Here is an 18172-nt window from a genome sequence, read left to right on the forward strand (position 1 = left end):
AAGGGGACGAGGAAAAAGAGCAGCAACATGGAACATACGGCCTGCCAAGCCTCAAGCATTTACTATCTGGCCTTTTACGGAAAAGGTGTGCCGACCCCTGGTCTACCCTGACTGTTTATCCAAAAAGAAATTATACTCTATATGGTCTATTTTTCCTCAGGAATCTCAGCCCCCATTATGACTAGCAGTTGGGGAGGACAGAGAATACCATCACTGTGGCAATAATGTTTCCAAAGCTATTCCTGCTTCTGCTCATGACGATGATCACGTCTGATCTTTATTCTACGTCTTTTACAAACTGTGGACAGAAGGCAGCTTTCATTGGTTGTCCAGGTAGACCTTTACTGATTCCCAAATTAGAAGGTTGAAGAGTTTAAGCAACTCAACAATGAATGGGTGTGGTCATTAAAAGATGGCCATAGACTCCTTAACACTTTCCCCATCAAGAAGTGGGGCCTATGTGCCACCCCCAGCCCCCGAATCTGGGAGGACTCTGTGACTGCCTGACTGAAATAATGTGACAGAAGTAACAATGTGCCAACTTCTGGGTCCAGGCCTTAACACTGGCAGCTCCCTCTTCCTGTCTTTTGGAACATTTGCTCTTAGAACTCAGCTTCCATGCTACGAGGAAGCTCAAGTAGCCCCAAGGAGAGGACCATAGGAAGGGGAACTGAGGTTCCTAACCACACCCCCAAGCAACACCGTACCAACTTGAGCGAGCCATCTTGGCTGTGGAGCTCCACCCGGTTAGCTGTCCCAGCTGCCACCACATGGGGCAGAAATGAGCCTTCCATCCTTGTAGTTGTTAGGTGCTGTGAGCAAAATAAATGACTATTGTTTTAAGTTGTTACATTCTGCCGTACTTTGTTACCCAGCACTAGATAACCAGAACCTTGGGTCTTTACTGACCAGGATAAAATGTTACAATGGAGACTTTCAAGATAAAATGTTACAATGGAGACTTTCAGACACCACCATCAATGCTGTCCTAGAAAGTCAGCATAGGATTTTGGTGGTCTAGAGTGAAGCTAGGGCAGACATCTCCCCGAATATCTGAAAGGATTTAGAGATGAGAAGGTAAAATCAGGAATCTGTGTCTGATCAGGCACCATTTTAAAACGGTGCAATGGGAACAGCCACAACCAAAACTAACAAAAAAAGAACCAAACCAAACCAGCTGCCATTCAGTTGATTCCAACTTATGATTACCCCAGGTATATCAGACTAGAACTGTATGTACTCCATAGGGTTTTCAAAGCTGTGACCTTTTGGAAGCAGATCACCAGGCCTTTCTTCCGAGGCACCTCTGGGTGGATTAGAATGCCAACCTTTCTTTCAGTTAGTAGTCAAGTGCTTAACCATTTGTGCCATCAAGGGACAGGAAACCAGATTTCTGGTCCTGGCTCAGGGAGAGATGTGGGAAGAAGCCCCTTACGTGAACTCAATCAATTTTCTCTTCCTTTTGCCCTTCTGTTTCTCTTCTCTAGTCCACACAGTAAAAACCAGAGCACCAGCACAGTACCTGGTCCAGCACACACTGTATAATCAATCCCTGTGGCTGTATAGTTCAATGAAAGAGAAAAGCCAAGAAGTTAATCTTTTATAGTCTACACATCAAAAACATGAAATGTTGCTGTATAAGCAATTGCCAGGCTTCATGCCAAGTAGTTTTTGAGACCTCGTGTTCTCTAATTAGCAAGTCTTAGTTATAATATACTCAAAACCAAATAAATTTGAGCCTGCTTTATACTTAAAACAAACATTTAAACATACATATTTCAATGTCTGAGTGAATTTCACCCAACAGTGCATACAGTATTTTTAGCAGAAATCCAACATTGACTTAGCAATGAACTTCTGATCCAGATTAACCATGCCCTTTAGCAAATGACTGTGCTACAAGGAGATAACATGGAAGGGCAACATATTTGCTTTCAAATCCCATTTCATCCAGAAATTTCTCCTTTAAGTTACTATTAAAAAAAAAAAACCCCAAATCAAACGCACTGCCATAGAGTTGACTCTGACTCATAGTGACCCTACAGGGCAGAGTAGAACTGCCCGTCAGGGCTTCCAAGGAGTGGCTGGTGGATTCGAACTGCCAATCTTTTGGTTAGCAGCTGAGCTCTTAACCACTGCGCCACCAGGGCTACTTCCTAAATAAAAGCTATTACCCCTTCTCCTGTTCTTGGAGTCCCTGGGTGGCGCAAGCAGTTAAGCACTCAGTGAATAACCGAAAGATTGGAGGTATGAGCCCACGTAAAGGTGCCTCAGAAGAAAGGCCTGGCAATTTACTTCTGAAAGGTCAAAGCCACGAAAACTCTCTGAAGTGCAGTTCTACTCTGCGCTGTTCTACTCACGAGGTTGCCACGAGTGGGAACTGACTCCATGGCCACTGGTTTGTTTTTTGTTTTGTTTTCTCCTGTTCTTTGAGCTTTTGAAACTTGACTGGCATTGGCGAAATACTGCCACATTCATGCCCAGCTCTGTCTTTCTCCAGAGCCCCTGACCATCCTCCAGGACCCCTGTATTAAACGCTACCAAGCTGAACGTACTCACCTCAGTGATACCACCTATCACTCACTGTTTCTTCACTTCTCATCAGAGTCTTCTAACTGTAATTCACCACCTCGAAGAAGTCACAAGGAACAATTCACATGGCCTAAAAAGCTGACTCAAGGAAAAACACATCATACCAGACCCATCTTCATCATACATTATTCTTCTAAGTTCTCGGTATCGAAGCAATTTTTGTCTAACCCAAAGTCACAAAGATTTTCTCCTACGTTTTCCCCTAGAAGTTTTATAGTTTTAGGTTTTACATTTAGGTCTATGATCTATTTCAAGGTAATTTTTGTAAATGGTGGGAAGGATGGAGTGGAGGCTCATTTTTTTGGCATATGGATATCCAACTGTTCCAGCACCGTTTGTTGGAAATGTTCATTGAACTGGGAGTTTGCCAAAGATATAAATATTATCAGTAACTGTGCACAGAGAGAGAGAAAAAGGTGAGACTGACCTGAAATTGGTCAAAGAGCTGTGCAGACTCAGGCAGGTGGCAAAGGCCCAGCTTCTGAGCATGGCCACTGCCTGACAGTACTGAGTAGAGGTGACCACTTCTCATGACCTTGAGAAACAGGTACAAATGACACTCAAACCATTCCCTTGCCACTGAACACAGTGTTGTTGCTAGGTGCTGTTGCGTCGACTCGACTCATAGCAACCCCATGTGACAAGAGTAGAGCTGCCCCATATGGTTTTCTTGCTGGTAATCTTTACAGAAGCAGATTGCCACACCAGGCCTTTCTTTCACACTACTGGGGGGGTTGGACCCGCCAACCTTTAGGTTAGCAGCCGGGCTACCAGGGTTCCTACTGAACACAGTAGAGCCCCAGATTTACAAAGCTACAAGCCCACCATCTTTGAGGCAGACAAATCCGGGGCAGCAAGGGGAAGCCGGCATGTACACCCTGGAGCTGTCACACTCGGAAACCTTTGCGCAAACACACTCTCCCATTACCCCTGTGCTTTCCACACTGGCTGAGCCTTAGTCACCACGGTGCTTTAAAAACGTGGGTCCCCGGCCCTAAATCAGGACCAGCGGGCCTGGAAAGCGGGGTCAGGGGGCTCTGCAGGTGCGGACAGGGGGCCGCTCCAGGGTTCAGCGTGCGGGGAGCGCGCCGAGTGGACTGGCCGACCTGGGGTCCCCGGGCCCGCGCCCTGAGCGCACCGGGCAGCGAAGGGCTGCGCGGCGCCGGCGGGGGCGCCCCCTCTCTCGAGGCCCTCCCGGGCTGGGGGCGCGCGGAGCGGCCGGGGTTCCGGGTCCGGGCCCTGTCGGCTCCGCCCGGGCGCGCGGCCGGCAGTCCCGCCCGGCGGGGGGGGGGGGGGGTGCGGCGGGCGGCGGACGGGCCCTCCCGGCCGGGCCCACCTGGTCTCCTGGTTGCTGAACTTCTTGGTCACCACCTTGCCCAGCTCCAGGCCCAGCCGGTCGGCCACGCGCTGGGACAGGTCCTGGTGCGAGGAGCCGCTGAAGAGCACGATGTTGGGCATGGCGGGACTCCGGGGCGTGCAGTGGCGGCGGTGACGAGGACGCTGGCGGGAAAGTGCGGCAGCGGGACCCGGAGGTGGAGCTGGAGGAAGGGGAGGAGGGAGGAGCGGGAAAGAGCTACAGCGGAAGGAGGAGCTGGAAGCCACAGTGGAGCGCGTCAGGACTGGGAGGTAACAAGGGAGGAGCAAAAGGGGAAGGAGGTGTGAGAAAGTGCGTCAGGGCCTGGAGGAGCTGGAGGGGAGGGAAGAGCAGGACTGGCAGGAGAAGCTAAGGGAAGAGCTGTAAGCGAGGGAGGAGTGAGAAAGCAAGTCAGGACCTGGAGGAGGGGGAGGGGAGGGAGGAGCTGGAGGAGAGGGAGGAGCTGGAGGGGAGGGAGGAGCTGGAGGGGAGGGAGGAGCTGGAGGGGAGGGAGGAGCTGGAGGGGAGGGAGGAGTGAGAAAGTCAGGACCCAGAGGAGCTGGGGGAGGAGCTGGAGGGGAAGGAGGATGTGAAAACGACAGGGAAGAGAGGGAGGAGGGGAGGAGGGCAACAGGGAGAGAAAGAGGAAAGGGAGAGGAGGGGCTGAGAGGGAAGGGAGTAGGAGGGTGGCACTGAAAGGGGAGGAGAAGTTGGAGGATGGGAGAGAAGAGGAGCTGAGAGGGGAGAGGGAGGGGAGGAGGTTGTGAGACTCTGGGTGGCCCTGAAACGCATAGGTACCCTTGCTTGTGGCATGGAGGTGGAGGGACTCCAGAAGCAACTGAGGTGCCCTTGGTCGGGGGGAGCACACTCCTGTCCGCAATCTTGATCTTTCTGACCTGCCTCACCAGGGAGGGCAAAGAAACTGGGTTAACTGGGCACAGAGGGAGGGGAAGGGGCAACGGATGTGCCTTGCAGCCAGGAGAGACCCCCCAACCCTGAGCACCCCAAACCTAATGCAGGCTACTGGTGTTCAACTATGACAAGGGTCAGCAAACTACTGCCCGCGGAGCCAGTCGCGATTTTTGTACCAGGGAGCTAAGGATGGCTTTTAGATATACATTTGCAAAGGATGTGATGGTAGGATGCGCTGCCATTGAACCTCAATTAAGAGAAATTTTATCCTCCCCAAAAAGAGTTTCTTCTATTTAGATGTTTATTTTAAAATGTACTAAATTATTATTATTGTTGTTATTATAATTTGGATTTTGTCAATAAAAACATTGTTGAAATTTTTTCCTCTTGTTATATAAACCAAAAACCAAACCAGATGTGTCACGTCTACTCTGACTCATGGCGATCCCATGTGTATCAGAGTGGAACTGTTCTCCAGAGGGTTTTTAATGGCTGTTTTTTCAGAAGTAGATTGCCAGACCTTTATTTCAAGGCACCTCTAAGTGGACTGGAACCTCCAACCTCTTGGTTAGCAGCCAAACCACATTAACCATTTGTACCAACCAGCCCTGGGATAGTTGGGAATAAATTCATTCAGCAAATATTTAGAGCTCGTACTATATACACAGAACTAACCTGAATGATGTGGAGAATACAAGATGTGAAACTGTCAACAAACTCAAATTAGTGTTTTCCCATTCCATCCCTATTCATAAGTCAATGAAGATAGAAGTCAACAGAGGAAATAGCTCATTTTGATTTCCTGCATTAACGTTTTAATGTCAATTAAACATTTTACAATAGGTCTGGGATCTGAAATCACATATATAAGCTGGTCATCATCAAAATTAAAAAAAGTTGCTTCATTTGGACTGTTAGCCTCCAGATTTATGAGAAAATAAATTTCTGTTCTTTAAAGTTCTGCACTTCAAAGGATACCATCAAGATACTGTGACTCTCGAAACGAAAGACTGGAAGGAGGGAGCGAGCTGACTCATTAGGGGGAGAGAAAATGGGAGTATGTAGTAAGATGTATATAAGTTTATATGTGAGAGACTGACTTGGTTTGTAAACTTTCACTTTAAGCACAATACAAATTATTAAAAAAAAAAAAAAAAGATACTGTGACCCTAATACCTGGCAACATGTTTTCTTCCATTCAAGATGGGTGATTGACAGCTTGACATAACTAACACCATAATTTTTGTTCTAAGTAATCTATAAGCATTTTTTATTGCACCGCCTGCACTAATCTCTTCCAAAGGGGTACTGAGCCCTCTCGGCTCCTGTGGCCTTGGTCTCTCTCGTCTTCTTTGTTCTCTTGAGAACCGGCCTTCAGCCTGCAGCTAGGAAGGCTGCGCTTTTGATCTGCAACTTTCTTTCTTGCTCCTTGCCTCAGAGTGGCCTTGGAAGGCCAGTTCCACTAGCCAAGAGAGTCTTACATAAGCTTTTTTTCGGCCTGTTACAAGCATACAGATTAGAGTACAGATACCCGACATGCATGTCTTTAGTTTAATAGTTTCTTGTAGTTGTTTTGTGATGTTTATGACCATCTGTGGGCTATGTGCTTAAAAGAATTACGTAATCCTTGCCAAAATGATACATAAACTCTGATGTAAAAATTGCTCTTTGAGACACCACAGAGGCAGCCTGTGTTGCTGCCAGGTCCCTGGAGATGTACACATCTCCTGAATAAACTTTCTCACTCTTTCTGACTTGGAGTGGGTTTCATTGGCTCAACTGCTCCAGGGCATGGACCCCAATCAGGTAACAATAGTGAAAAGACAACCCACAGAATGGGAGAAGATATTTTCAAATCAAATATCTGATAACGGACTTGTATCTAAAATATATAAAGAACTCTTACAACTCAAAATAAAAAGATTAACCCAATTTAAAAATGGGCAAAGAATCTGAACAGACATTTCTCCAAAGAGGAGACGCAAATGGCCAATAAACACATGAAAAGATGCTCACAGTCAGTAGTCATTAGGTTGCAAAACAACACCACAATGAGATGCTCCTTCACACTAGAATGGCTGTAGTCAAAAAGATAATAACAAGTGTTGTGGAGTAGGAATAAAAGTTGGAACTGTGGTACATTGCTGGTGGGAATGTAAAATGGTGCAGTTTGGAAACAGTCTGGCAGGTCCCCAAAAGTTTAAACAGAGTTGGGAATGTAAAATGGTGCAGTTTGGAAACAGTCTGGCAGGTCCCCAAAAGTTTAAACAGAGTTACCATAGGACCCAGCAATTCCACTCCTTGGTATATACCCAGGAGAAATCAAAACATACATCCACATGAAAACTTGTACGCGGATGTTCATAGCAGCATTGTGCATAATAGTTAAAAAGTGAAAACAACCCAAATGCCCATCAGCTGATGAATGGATAAAATGTGGTATATCCATGCCATGCAAAATTATTCAGTCATAAAAAGGAATGAAGTACTGATACATGGTACACCATGGATGTACCCTGTGATTTAAGGAATAATATTGGGGTCATTATTCTCTGTCCTTGAGCATAATGTGACCCAGCTAGAATTGGGCTCACAAGGACTCACAAGGACACATCAACTGGGCCCTGAGGTATAAAGACAATAGCTAGGACAATCTTGGAAAATATCTTTTAGGAAACCTTTCACATAAAGCCAATCAAACAGGACACAAAAGACATTCCACTCTTACCTTTTTCTAATAGCATTTAGTGAGTAGAAAATTTGTTGGACCAATGGAGACCCTCCTGACTGTAGGTACTGAAACCTGTACCAATGATTGTTGACAGAGACAATTCAAAATGTAGGATCACAGTTTCTAGCCGATCTATGAAAAGGTGAAGATTTCAGTGACTCTCTAATGTTCCCTGGACTCCAGCAGACAAGGCTGTGTGCTTGTCTACTTCCCGCTTTTGTCTTTCTGAATACATGCGAAATAAAACTTTCTTTTTGCTTTACCAAGCTTTGTGATCTCAGAAGAAGTGCAACAAGAAAGCTCCTTAGAAGCAAGGATGGCGAGATTCCGTCTTACATACTTTGGACATGTTGTCAGGAGGAATCAGTCCCTGGAGAAGGACATCATGCTTAGTGAAGTAGAGGGTCAGCAAAAAAGAGGAAGATCCTCAGCAAGGTGGATTGACACAGTGGCTGCAAAAATGAGCTCAAGCATAACAACCATTGTAACGATGGCACAGGACCGGGCAGTGTTTCGTTCCGTTGTGCGTGAGGTCGCTATGAGTCAGAACTGACTCGACAGCACCTAACAACAACAACAACCAACTTTGTGATGTTTTTTCCCCCACAACACTTGGAAACATGCTGAGTGAAAGAAACCAGTCACAAAGGACCACATATTGTGAGATTCCATTTATATGAAATGTCCAAAATAGGTAAACCCATAGAGACAGAAAGCAGATTAGGATTACCTAGGCCTGGGGAGAGGATGGACTTTTTTTGGGGGGGTGACAGCTAAGGGGTGCAGGATTTCTTTTTGGGGTGATGAGTATACTCTAAAATTGACTGTGGTGATGGTTGCACAACTCTATGAATATACTAAAACCACTGAACTGTACATTTTAAATGGATGAATTGTATGGTATATGAATTATATCTCAAAAGAGCTGTTAAAAATAGCTGTAATGTAAGGACATTTTTATTCTTGACTCCAACATGATTGTGTTACAGAGCAAGGCTTCCCAGCTCGGGACTAAGCCCTGCCTAGGTTCTTGCCTTCTACTGACCAAGAATGACCAGGAGAGGCTCAGAGGTTCCACACGAACAAAGGTTTATTAGCCGCAGAAAGAGGGCAGAGGCTCCCGAGTGGGAACAGAGAGGGACAAGGCAACGCTAGCCTCTGTTCCCCCGAACAAAAGTTTTTCTGGGGCTTATGTGGGTTTGGCGAGGATAATAGAGTAACGAATATTTAGTAGGTTTCCTTCAAGGGGCGGGTACTTCTCAGAATGGCAATGCATACTAAATTAGGTTGTGCGTGCATCCGGAATCTAAGATGGAACCTGTAGTAAAGGCTCCTGGGACTGTGTGGCAGGACTTATTATGGGGTGTTGCCCCTGTGCAGTCCCCCTGCAGCGCCGGTTCGATTCCTGTGGCAGGTACTTGCGTCAGGCAGAAGTCATCTGGATGTCTGCGCATGCCCCAGGGACCAGATTGGGTCAGTCCTTCTGAAAAACATCTTACAGGGGAGTACATTGTTTGTTCTTTTCTTATCGCACATTCCAGGATGGGGGTTTTATCTCATTAGCCAAGCACAAAGCATTGTAAGAAAGTTGCAAGTTGCAGGTGCAGCAGGGCTCCTTGCCTAGGGGCTCAGTCCCTGTTTCTTCCCTATCTCAACTGCATCTAGCACATAACACGTCAGGTTGTCTTGCTATTAGTGATACTGAGACTTGCCACTGGTTTAAGGTGGTGACAGCGGCTTTCTCCATTATAAGGTTGTTTTTTGTCCTTACAGAGTCCCTGGGTGGTGGAAGTGTTTAAACCTTGGGCTGCTAAATGAAAGGTTCGTGATTCAAACCTACCCAGAGGCACCTCTGAAGAAAAGCCTGGTGACCTGCTTCCAAAAGATCATAGCCATTGAAAACCCTATGGAGCTCAGTTCTCCTGTGAAATATATGGGGCCGTCATGAGTTGGAATTGACTCGACGGCAATTGGTTGGTTGGTTTTACCCTTGCAAAACGGTAATTTTTCTAATTCCATCATCTTGTCTGCAAATATCAGCTGGAATTCTTCAGTAAAAAAAAGCTCTCCTTTATCTTCAAGGGCTACCCCAAAACCAAAACCAAACCAAACCCACTGCCGTTCGAGTCAATTCTGACTCATAGTGACCCTATAGGACAGAGTAGAACTGCCCTGTAGAGTTTCCAAGGAGCGCCTGGTGGATTTGAACTGCCAACCTTTTGGTTAAGGGCCATAGCACTTAACCACTACACCACCAGGGTTTCCACTTACCTTCAAATACAGTTTATACTGGAAAAGCAAGATCAAAGTTTAATTTTCTTCCCTTTAGTTCCTAATTTCCTGAGTAGAAAGCTTGGGTCGCTAAATACTGGGTCTCACTCTAAGGAACCAGGGATCCTTGGGGATTTGGCTGGTTCCAGGCCTGGAGCAGGGGATGTACAATGTGAGCTGGGACATCTTGCCTCGGAAATGGGAAGACGGGGAGGGATGTCTCAGGGGGATGAAGGAGCCAGCCTAAAGCGGTTACTCTCGATCAAAGAAGGACAGCGAGAACATCAAACATTAGTGTAATGGTCATTGCCTGGAATGTATCAAATGTATACAAACCAATGAGTCCATAACGATACTCAATAAAATGAAAACCAAAACAAGACCCAAACAAAAGTAAAGCTCACTTGATACCAATAAAGATGAGTATGAAATTGACTCCTTGTTCTGAAAGTTGGCCATTGAAGAGTGAGCTTTTTAAAAAATTTTTATTGTGCTTTAAGCGGAAGTTTACAAATCAAGTCTGTCTCTCATGCAAAGATTTATATACACCTTACTTTATTTATTCCTAGTTGCTTTCCCCCTAATGAGACAGCATACTTCTTCCCTCCACTCTCTCTTTTCGTGTCCGTTCCACAAGCTTCTGACCCCCTCTGCCCTCTCATCTCCCCTCCAGACAGGAGATGCCAATGTAGTCTCAAGTGTCTATTTGATCGAAGAAGCTCATTCTTCACCAGAATCCTTTTCTATCCCATTGTCCAATCCAATCCCTGTCTGAAGAGTTGGCTTTGGGAATGGTTCCTGTCTTTGGCTAACAGAAGGTCTGGGGGCCATGACCTCCGGGGTCCTTCTAGTCTCGGTCAGACCATTAAGTCTGGTCTTTTTAGGAGAATGTGGGGTCTGCATCCCACTGCTCTCTTGCTCGCTCAGGGGCTCTCTGTTGTGTTCCTTGTCAGGGCAGTCATTAGTTGTAGCCGAGCAACATCTAGTTCTTCTGGTCTCAGGCTGATGTAGTCTCTAGTTTGTGGCCCTTTCTGTCTCTTGGGCTCATAATTACCTTGTGTCCTTGGTGTTCTTCATTCTCCTTCAGTCCAGGTGGGTTGAGACCAATTGTTGCATCTTAGATGGACGCTTGCTAGTGTTTAAGACCCCAGACCCCACTCTCCAAAGTGGGATGCAGAATGTTTTCTTAATAGATTTTATTATGACAATTGACTTAAATGTCCCCTGAAACCATGGTCCCCAAGCCCCTGCCCCTGCTACACTGGCCTTCAAAGCATTCAGTTTATTCAGGGAACTTCTCTGCTTTTGGTTCAGTCCAGCTGCACTGACCTCTCCTGTATTGCGTGTTGTCTTTCTCTTCACCTAAAGTAGTTCTTATCTACTATCTCATTAGTGAATACCCCTCTCCCTTTCTCCCTCCCTCCCTCCCCCCTCTTGTAACCATCAAAGAATATTTTCTTCTCTGTTTAACTATTTCTTGAGTTCTTTTAATAGTGGTCTCATACCCTATTTGTCCTTTTGCAACTGACTAATTTCACTCAGCATAATGCCTTCCAGATGCATCCATGTTATGAAATGTTTCACAGATTCATCACTGTTCTTTATCGATGTGTAGTATTCCATTGTGTGAATATACCATAATTTATTTACCCATTCATCCGTTGATGGGCAGCTTGGTTGCTTCCATCTTTTTGCTATTGTAAACAGTGCTGTAATAAACATGGGCGTTCTTGTAAAGGCTCTTATTTCTCTAGGATATATTCCAAGGAGTGGGATTGCTGGATCATATGGTAACTCTATTTCTAGCTTTTTAAAGAAGTGCCAAATCGATTTCCAAAGTGGTTGTACCACTTTACATTCCCACCAGCAGTGTATAAGTGTTCCAATCTCTCCACAACCTCTCCAACATTTATTATTTTGTGTTTTTTGGATTAATGCCAGCCCTGTTGGAGCAAGATGGACTCTCATTGTAGTTTTGATTTGCATTTCTCTCATGGCTAACGATCGCGAGCATTTCCTCTTGTATCTGTTTGCCGCCTGAATGTCTTCTTTAGTGAAGTGTCTGTTCATATCTTTTGCCTATTTTTTAATTGGGTTACTTGTCTTTTTGTAGTTGAGTTTTTGCAGTATCATGTAGATTTTAGAGATCAGGCACTGATTGGAAATGTCATAGCTAAAAAACTTTTTCCCAGTCTGTAGGTAATCTTTTCGCTCTTTTGATGAAGTCTTTGGATGAGAAGAGTGAGCTTTCTTGAGGGGAAAGGGGAAGGTGCAATACAGCTATTTCTCTGATAATTACACATACCTGGATTGTGCCAAGAGGAGTGTGCTTTTCATATGGGGTGTATCAGTCACTTCTGGAAAAAAGATCCATGATAAAGAGCGCGCTGCCCTCAGTGAAACTTAGACAATAGCTGGATACGGCACACATAATTTAAACAAAGGGATCCAGAGAGGTAAGCTAAGCAGCACGGGAATTCACAGTCGGCATGCAGACTGGAACGTAAAGAAGATTTATAATGGTGGAGACAGAACGACATAAAGGGTATAGAGGATTGGCATTGTTGGAGAGAAGGCGGGTACCATTTTAATTAGAGAAGCAACATAGAGTCGTTGAAATCAGACTGAGCTTAACTTTAGCATGAGCCAAACTAATGGAGAAGTGGAGGGTTGTCATGGATTGAATTGGGTCCCTCCAAAATATCTGTCCATTTAGCTGGGCCATGAGTCCCAGTATTGTGTGATTGTCCCCCATTTTATGTGATTTCCCTATGTGTTGTAAATTCTATCCCTATGATGAAATAGGATGGATTAGTGGCAGTTACACTGATGAGATATACAAGGTTGGATAGTGTCTTAAGCCAATCTCTTTTAAGATTTAAAAGAAAGAAGTGAGCAGAGAGACGGGGGACCTCATACCACTAAGAAACAAGAGCCAGGAGGATAGTGTGTTCTAAATAATCCCTGTGACACAATTTCGATAAAGACTACCCCCACTCACCAATCATCCAGTTGCTCAAGTCAAAGGTATATGAACTATCCACCATTCTGCTTTTCCATCACCTTCACGTCCCAGGATTGGTGGTTCTGTTTGTAAAGTTTCCATCTCAAGTCTATCTACTTTGCTCCATCTCCATGGCCACCAGCAAGCCACAGCAGCCTCCTAGAGGATCTTCTTGGAAGACCCCTGATTCCTTCCAATCCCTTTCCGTACAGTAAACAGAAAGTTTTTTTTTTTTTAAGACAAAGCTAATTGCATCATGTAACTTAAAGCCTTTAAATGGCTTCCCATTGAACTTGGAATTAGGCCTTACCTAGCCCTCCAGCTGGAAACCCTGGTGGTGTAGTGGTTAAGAGCTACGGCTGCTAACCAAAAGGTCAGCAGTTTGAGTCCACCATGCGCTTCTTGGAAGCTCTCAGGACAGTTCTACTCTGTCCTATAGGGTTGCTATGAATCAACTTGATGCAATGGGTGGCCCTCCAACAGGAGCCCTGGTGCTCAGTGGTTAAGAACTCAGGCTACTAACTGAAAGTTGGCAGTTCAAATCCACTAGCCACTCCTTGGAAATCCTATGGAGTAGTTCTACTCTGTCCTATAGAGTCGATATGAGTCAGAATCGACTCCATGGCAATGGCTTTCGTTTGTTTTTTTTTTAAAGGGTCGAGTTGAAGTTGACTGAGCAACAACAACCCCTCCAACTTCAGGTCCTCCTCACTCACTGACCTTCAGCTTCTTTAGCCTCCTCTCTGAAACACATAGAGCCCTTGTTCCTACAGGACATTTGCATATGTGTCTTCCTCTCTTGGGATATTCTTTCCACTGGATTCTATGCTCTTTTAGTCTCAAATCTAAATGTTACCTCTTTAATCTCCCTACATGCAATAGCTCTTCCTCTCTCCAGCTCCTACCCCAGTTTCTTTTTATCTCATTAGCCTGTTTGTTGATTGACTTGGTAGCATTTCTCTTAATCTGTAATTATCTTCTTGTTGTTTTTATTTGCATATTGGCTATCTTTCCATTATAATTAGAACATGAGCAACAGGAGGCCAAGGATTGGGCCAGTGCTGGACACAGCTTTATGCTCAGCATCTAGCACAGGGATTGGCAAGATAGTAAATATTTTCAGCTTTGCGGGGCATAGGGTTTCTGTCACAACTACTCAACTCTGCTATTGTAACACAAAAGCAGTCATAGATATAAATGAATGGATGTGGCTATATTCCAATAAAACTTTATTTAGGGGTGCTGAATTTTGAATTTTCTATAATTTTCCTATGCCATGAAATATTATTCTTTTGATTTTTTCCCCAACCATTCAAAAATGTTTAAACCATTTTTAGCTTGTAGTCTGTACAAAACCAGGGGGCAGGCTAGCATTGGCCCGTGGGCCATAATTTGATGACCCCTCATCTAGGACATTGCATGGTAGATTCTCACAAAAACATACTTTGGAAATAAAGAAGGCAGGCGGGTGGGCAGGCAGGCAGGCCGGCCACTAAAATGAGAAGCATTTTCCAACTGATACTCCTTACGTTTGTGGTCTAAAGAGGGCATAGTGCATGGTTAAATCAAAATGAAATTATTTTGCAGGTGATGTGATCAATGCTGACAAAAACTGGAAGTCCATCCAGCATTTGGCATCTTCCTAAAGCCCCACTTCTCTTTATACAGTGTAGACACAGCCATGCTCATCAATACTCCAGCTATAAAATAAGGATGGGTATCAAGTGACCCAAGAAACATAAAGTAATGAAGAATATCTCCAACACAACAGACCTTTCCGGTCATTGTATAATAAGGAAAACACACACAGCCTTAACCTTTCCAGTTCTACCATTGACTTTCTGTCCCTCTGAATTTTCAATTGTCTCATCATCCTTTTCTTCTCCACACCGGAATATAGAGGGCACTTTCCTCAGTGGAACTGATAGTGAACTGAAGAATCCCAGGACCGGTGCTGCAGAGTCAAGCCCGAATCATGGTGACCCCACTCGTGTCAGAGTAGAACTGTGCTCCATAGAGTTTTCACTGGCTGGTTTTTTGGAAGTCAGATCATCACAGCTTCCTTCTGAGGCGCCACTGGGTAGACACAAGGGGCCAACCTTTGGTTTAGCAGCTAAACGCATTAACCATTTGCGCCACCCAGGGATTCGCATTGAAGAAGAAGACACAATTCAGCAGTGTCTGTATTTTTAGGAGCTGTTGGTTTCTTCCTGGCTTAGACTTTTAGAGCCCCGTTCTGTTTCCACCATCGTTCAGGTCATTCGCACTTCTCTTTATTCCCTCACGTTAAATGCCTTTTGCTCATTCAGACTCAGAGGTATCATCGAAAAAGATGTAACTTGTTTTTGCTACCTAAGTACTTTAACCAAGGCAGTGGGGAAATGTTGAAATTAACATTTTTGGTGTTTATTTAAAAAAAAAAAAGACTACGTGTTTATGGAAAACAATTGGTGTTTGTTTACCAAAAAGATAAAAATGAATATTTTTTGAAAAATTTTTTTCTTCCAAAGTAGAGATCTAAAAGAGGTGAAAGAGTCCTCCTTCCCGAAGATTTATCATATATAAGAATCTAATTTACAACCATAGGTTTTTAATAGTGTTCATTTACCTGAATAACGACTTATACAACTATCTACGCATCAATACTAGTTGGGGAAGGCATGATGTGATTTTTCTTGATTTTTTAAAAGAAGAATAATGTGATCTTATTCAGGCTTGAAAAAGCCTCAGCTCAGGTTTCTTTGGGGGGAAAAAACCCAGGCTTACTAAATTGTTAACTGCATTGGCACGCCTTCAAGGTTATACTGTCTTAGGGAGGAGAAAGACTGTAGCAACTCACCATCAGGAGTTTGAGTTCAGCGCATTCCTTTGTAATAGTTACATCTTTATATTCCAGTTGCTTTAAAACAAGTTGATAAAATACAGTTAATAAACATCACTTTTGGGTGGAATACAAAGTACTAAGTACATATCGCCTTGGTTTCATTTACAGGGAAATTGCTCAGTTATTCATTGATTCATTGATGGGAACTGCAGAAGCGAACCTGAGTTCTCACTATGTGTTAAGCTGTTTTTTCATAGGGTCACATTTATTTCTCAAATGAGTAAATGTTTTCAGCTTTGCAGACCATGAGGTTCCTGTCACAACTAATCAGCTCTGCTGTTGTGACACAAAGCAGTGACAGATGTAAAGCCTGTGTTGGATATTGCTTGGTAAAGCCCCCGTTGGATATTGTTCTATTATTACAAATAAGAAAACTGAGGCTCCCAAGCAAGTGGCAGGCTAGGATTTGAACTCCGTTTTCTGGGAAGACGGTAAAAGATCAGCTGTATAAGGCAATGGAAGATTGTTTCTAGAAGACCACCAATGCCAGTCTTCAATATTGGATGTGGCCAGCTGTCCTTAGGGAACCAGTGGGATTCTCGATATCTGAAGAGAGGTCATGGGTGACAATAACTATAATTTATGATGGAATGGGAATAAAAATAATATCAAAATACATACATAAAAACTACAAATGTGTTCCCTTTGATTCTTTGACTAAATTAAGTTATATCAACCAAAACTGCATACCAAATGATCTAAGTTGTAGCATATCGCTCCTAGAATATTCTAATAATTTCCAAATCATTTGTCCATTTTTGCAAATTGGTGATGGATTCTTTTGTTTGATGCAGTGATCACCAGCTAAACGATACCGTGTCTGAGCCACGATTTGACACAAGAAACCGTATCCAACTCATCTAATGATGCCCTGCTTAAATGGATGGCCACCGGGGCCCCAAAGCCAACTCTGGGAGTTGTTGCAGCTCAGGGCCACCAGGCTGGGTGACCCAGATCTCAGCTGGCTGAGCCTTTGGATACTGGAGCTTTCTACACGGCCTGGACCCTGAGAACTATGGCTCTGTGGATTGTGGGGCCACCAGCACCCCTCGCTCCAGCCTGCTGGGCATCCTCCTCTCAGTGCCAAGGTCAGGCAGCTCCACAACAGTACTGCCCCCATGATCCATTCCTCAGCCTCCAGGGTGCCATATCACTGGGTGACTTGTTAACTAATCAGCAGAGATTATATCTTAATATCAAGGATATTATTCTGTGCTGACTTCAATTACAGCTTCTCATGAACCGACAGCAAAGTCATTAAAATATTTTCCAGTGACTTTTTCTAGCTGAGTTGTTAATATATTAAATATCTCTATAATCTACTGAGGAGTCCCTGGGTGTACAGTTGGTTAAGCAGTTGACTGCTAACCAAAAGGTTAGAGGTTTGAGTCCACCCAGAGCTGCCTCAGAAGAAAGATACACTGATCTACTTCCAAAAAATCAGCTCTTGAAAACCCTGTGGAGCACAATTCTACTCTGACACACAGGGATCATCCTTGGAGTGGAATTGACGGCAGCTTTTTTTTTTTTTTAATTAATAATCTTCTGAGTCTCAAAGTCGCTAGAAGACCATATATATCATTGGTCATCATGACAGTCAATGACTTGGCAATTACCTTGAACTAACAAGCTTACATGAGAATATAAATTAGTAATTGCTTTTACCACTAATAGTGGTTGCTATTTTACAATTTACCAATTAGGAGCCCTAGTGGCACAGTGATTTAAGAGCTCGGCTGCTAACCAAAAGGTTGGCAGTTCAAATCGAACAGGCACTCCTTGGAAACCCTATGGGGCAGTTCTCCTCTGTCCTACGGGGTCACTATGAGTTGGAATCAACTTGATGACAATGGGTTTTTATTATTATTATTATTTTTGCTGTTGTTGTATGCTGTCCAGTCAATTTTAACTTATAGTGACCCCATGTGACAGGGTAGAACTGCTTCATAGGGTTTCCAAGGCCTTAATCTTTAAGGAAGCAGACTGTCACATCTTTCTCCTTTGGAGGGGCTGGTGGGTTCAAACTGCCGACCTCTGGCTTAGCAGCTGAGCACTTAAATCACTGCACCACCAGGGCTCCTGTCCAATTAGTACAAAAAAAAAACTGTTGCCATCGTGTTGATTCCAACTCATAGCGACCCTATATGACATTGTAGAACTGCTCCATAGGGTTTCCAAGGAGCGACTGGTGGATTCAAACTGTTGACCTTTTGGTTAGCAGCCAAGCTCTTAACCACTACACCACCGGGGCTCCCCAATTAGTATAGAAGAATATGAATATCAGCTTGAAATTTAGCAAATTGCTGCTATTCAACTGTTTTGACGTACAGAGACAGTAGATCAATATGTTCAACCTGATATTTCTAACAATTGGAATGGAAGTACTTATTGGTGTATACTTTTTTAACATCACCCTTGATTTAG

At 44.2% G+C, this 18172-nt stretch overlaps 1 protein-coding gene across 1 annotated transcript in view; it reads right to left on the reverse strand.

Annotated features, from left to right (window-relative positions):
* PRPS2 (phosphoribosyl pyrophosphate synthetase 2) overlaps nucleotides 1-4284 on the reverse strand; it is a 33380-nt gene extending 29096 nt beyond the window's left edge. The window contains exon 1 of the mRNA XM_049873130.1: nucleotides 3929-4284. Coding sequence (XP_049729087.1) covers nucleotides 3929-4050 — 122 coding nt within the window. The 5' untranslated portion in view covers nucleotides 4051-4284. The remainder of the gene's footprint in view (nucleotides 1-3928) is intronic.
* Between the last annotated feature and the right edge of the window lie 13888 nt (nucleotides 4285-18172).

The sequence above is a fragment of the Elephas maximus genome, chromosome X (genome assembly GCF_024166365.1).
Source record: "Elephas maximus indicus isolate mEleMax1 chromosome X, mEleMax1 primary haplotype, whole genome shotgun sequence".
In the NCBI taxonomy this organism is placed as follows: Eukaryota; Metazoa; Chordata; class Mammalia; order Proboscidea; family Elephantidae; genus Elephas; species Elephas maximus.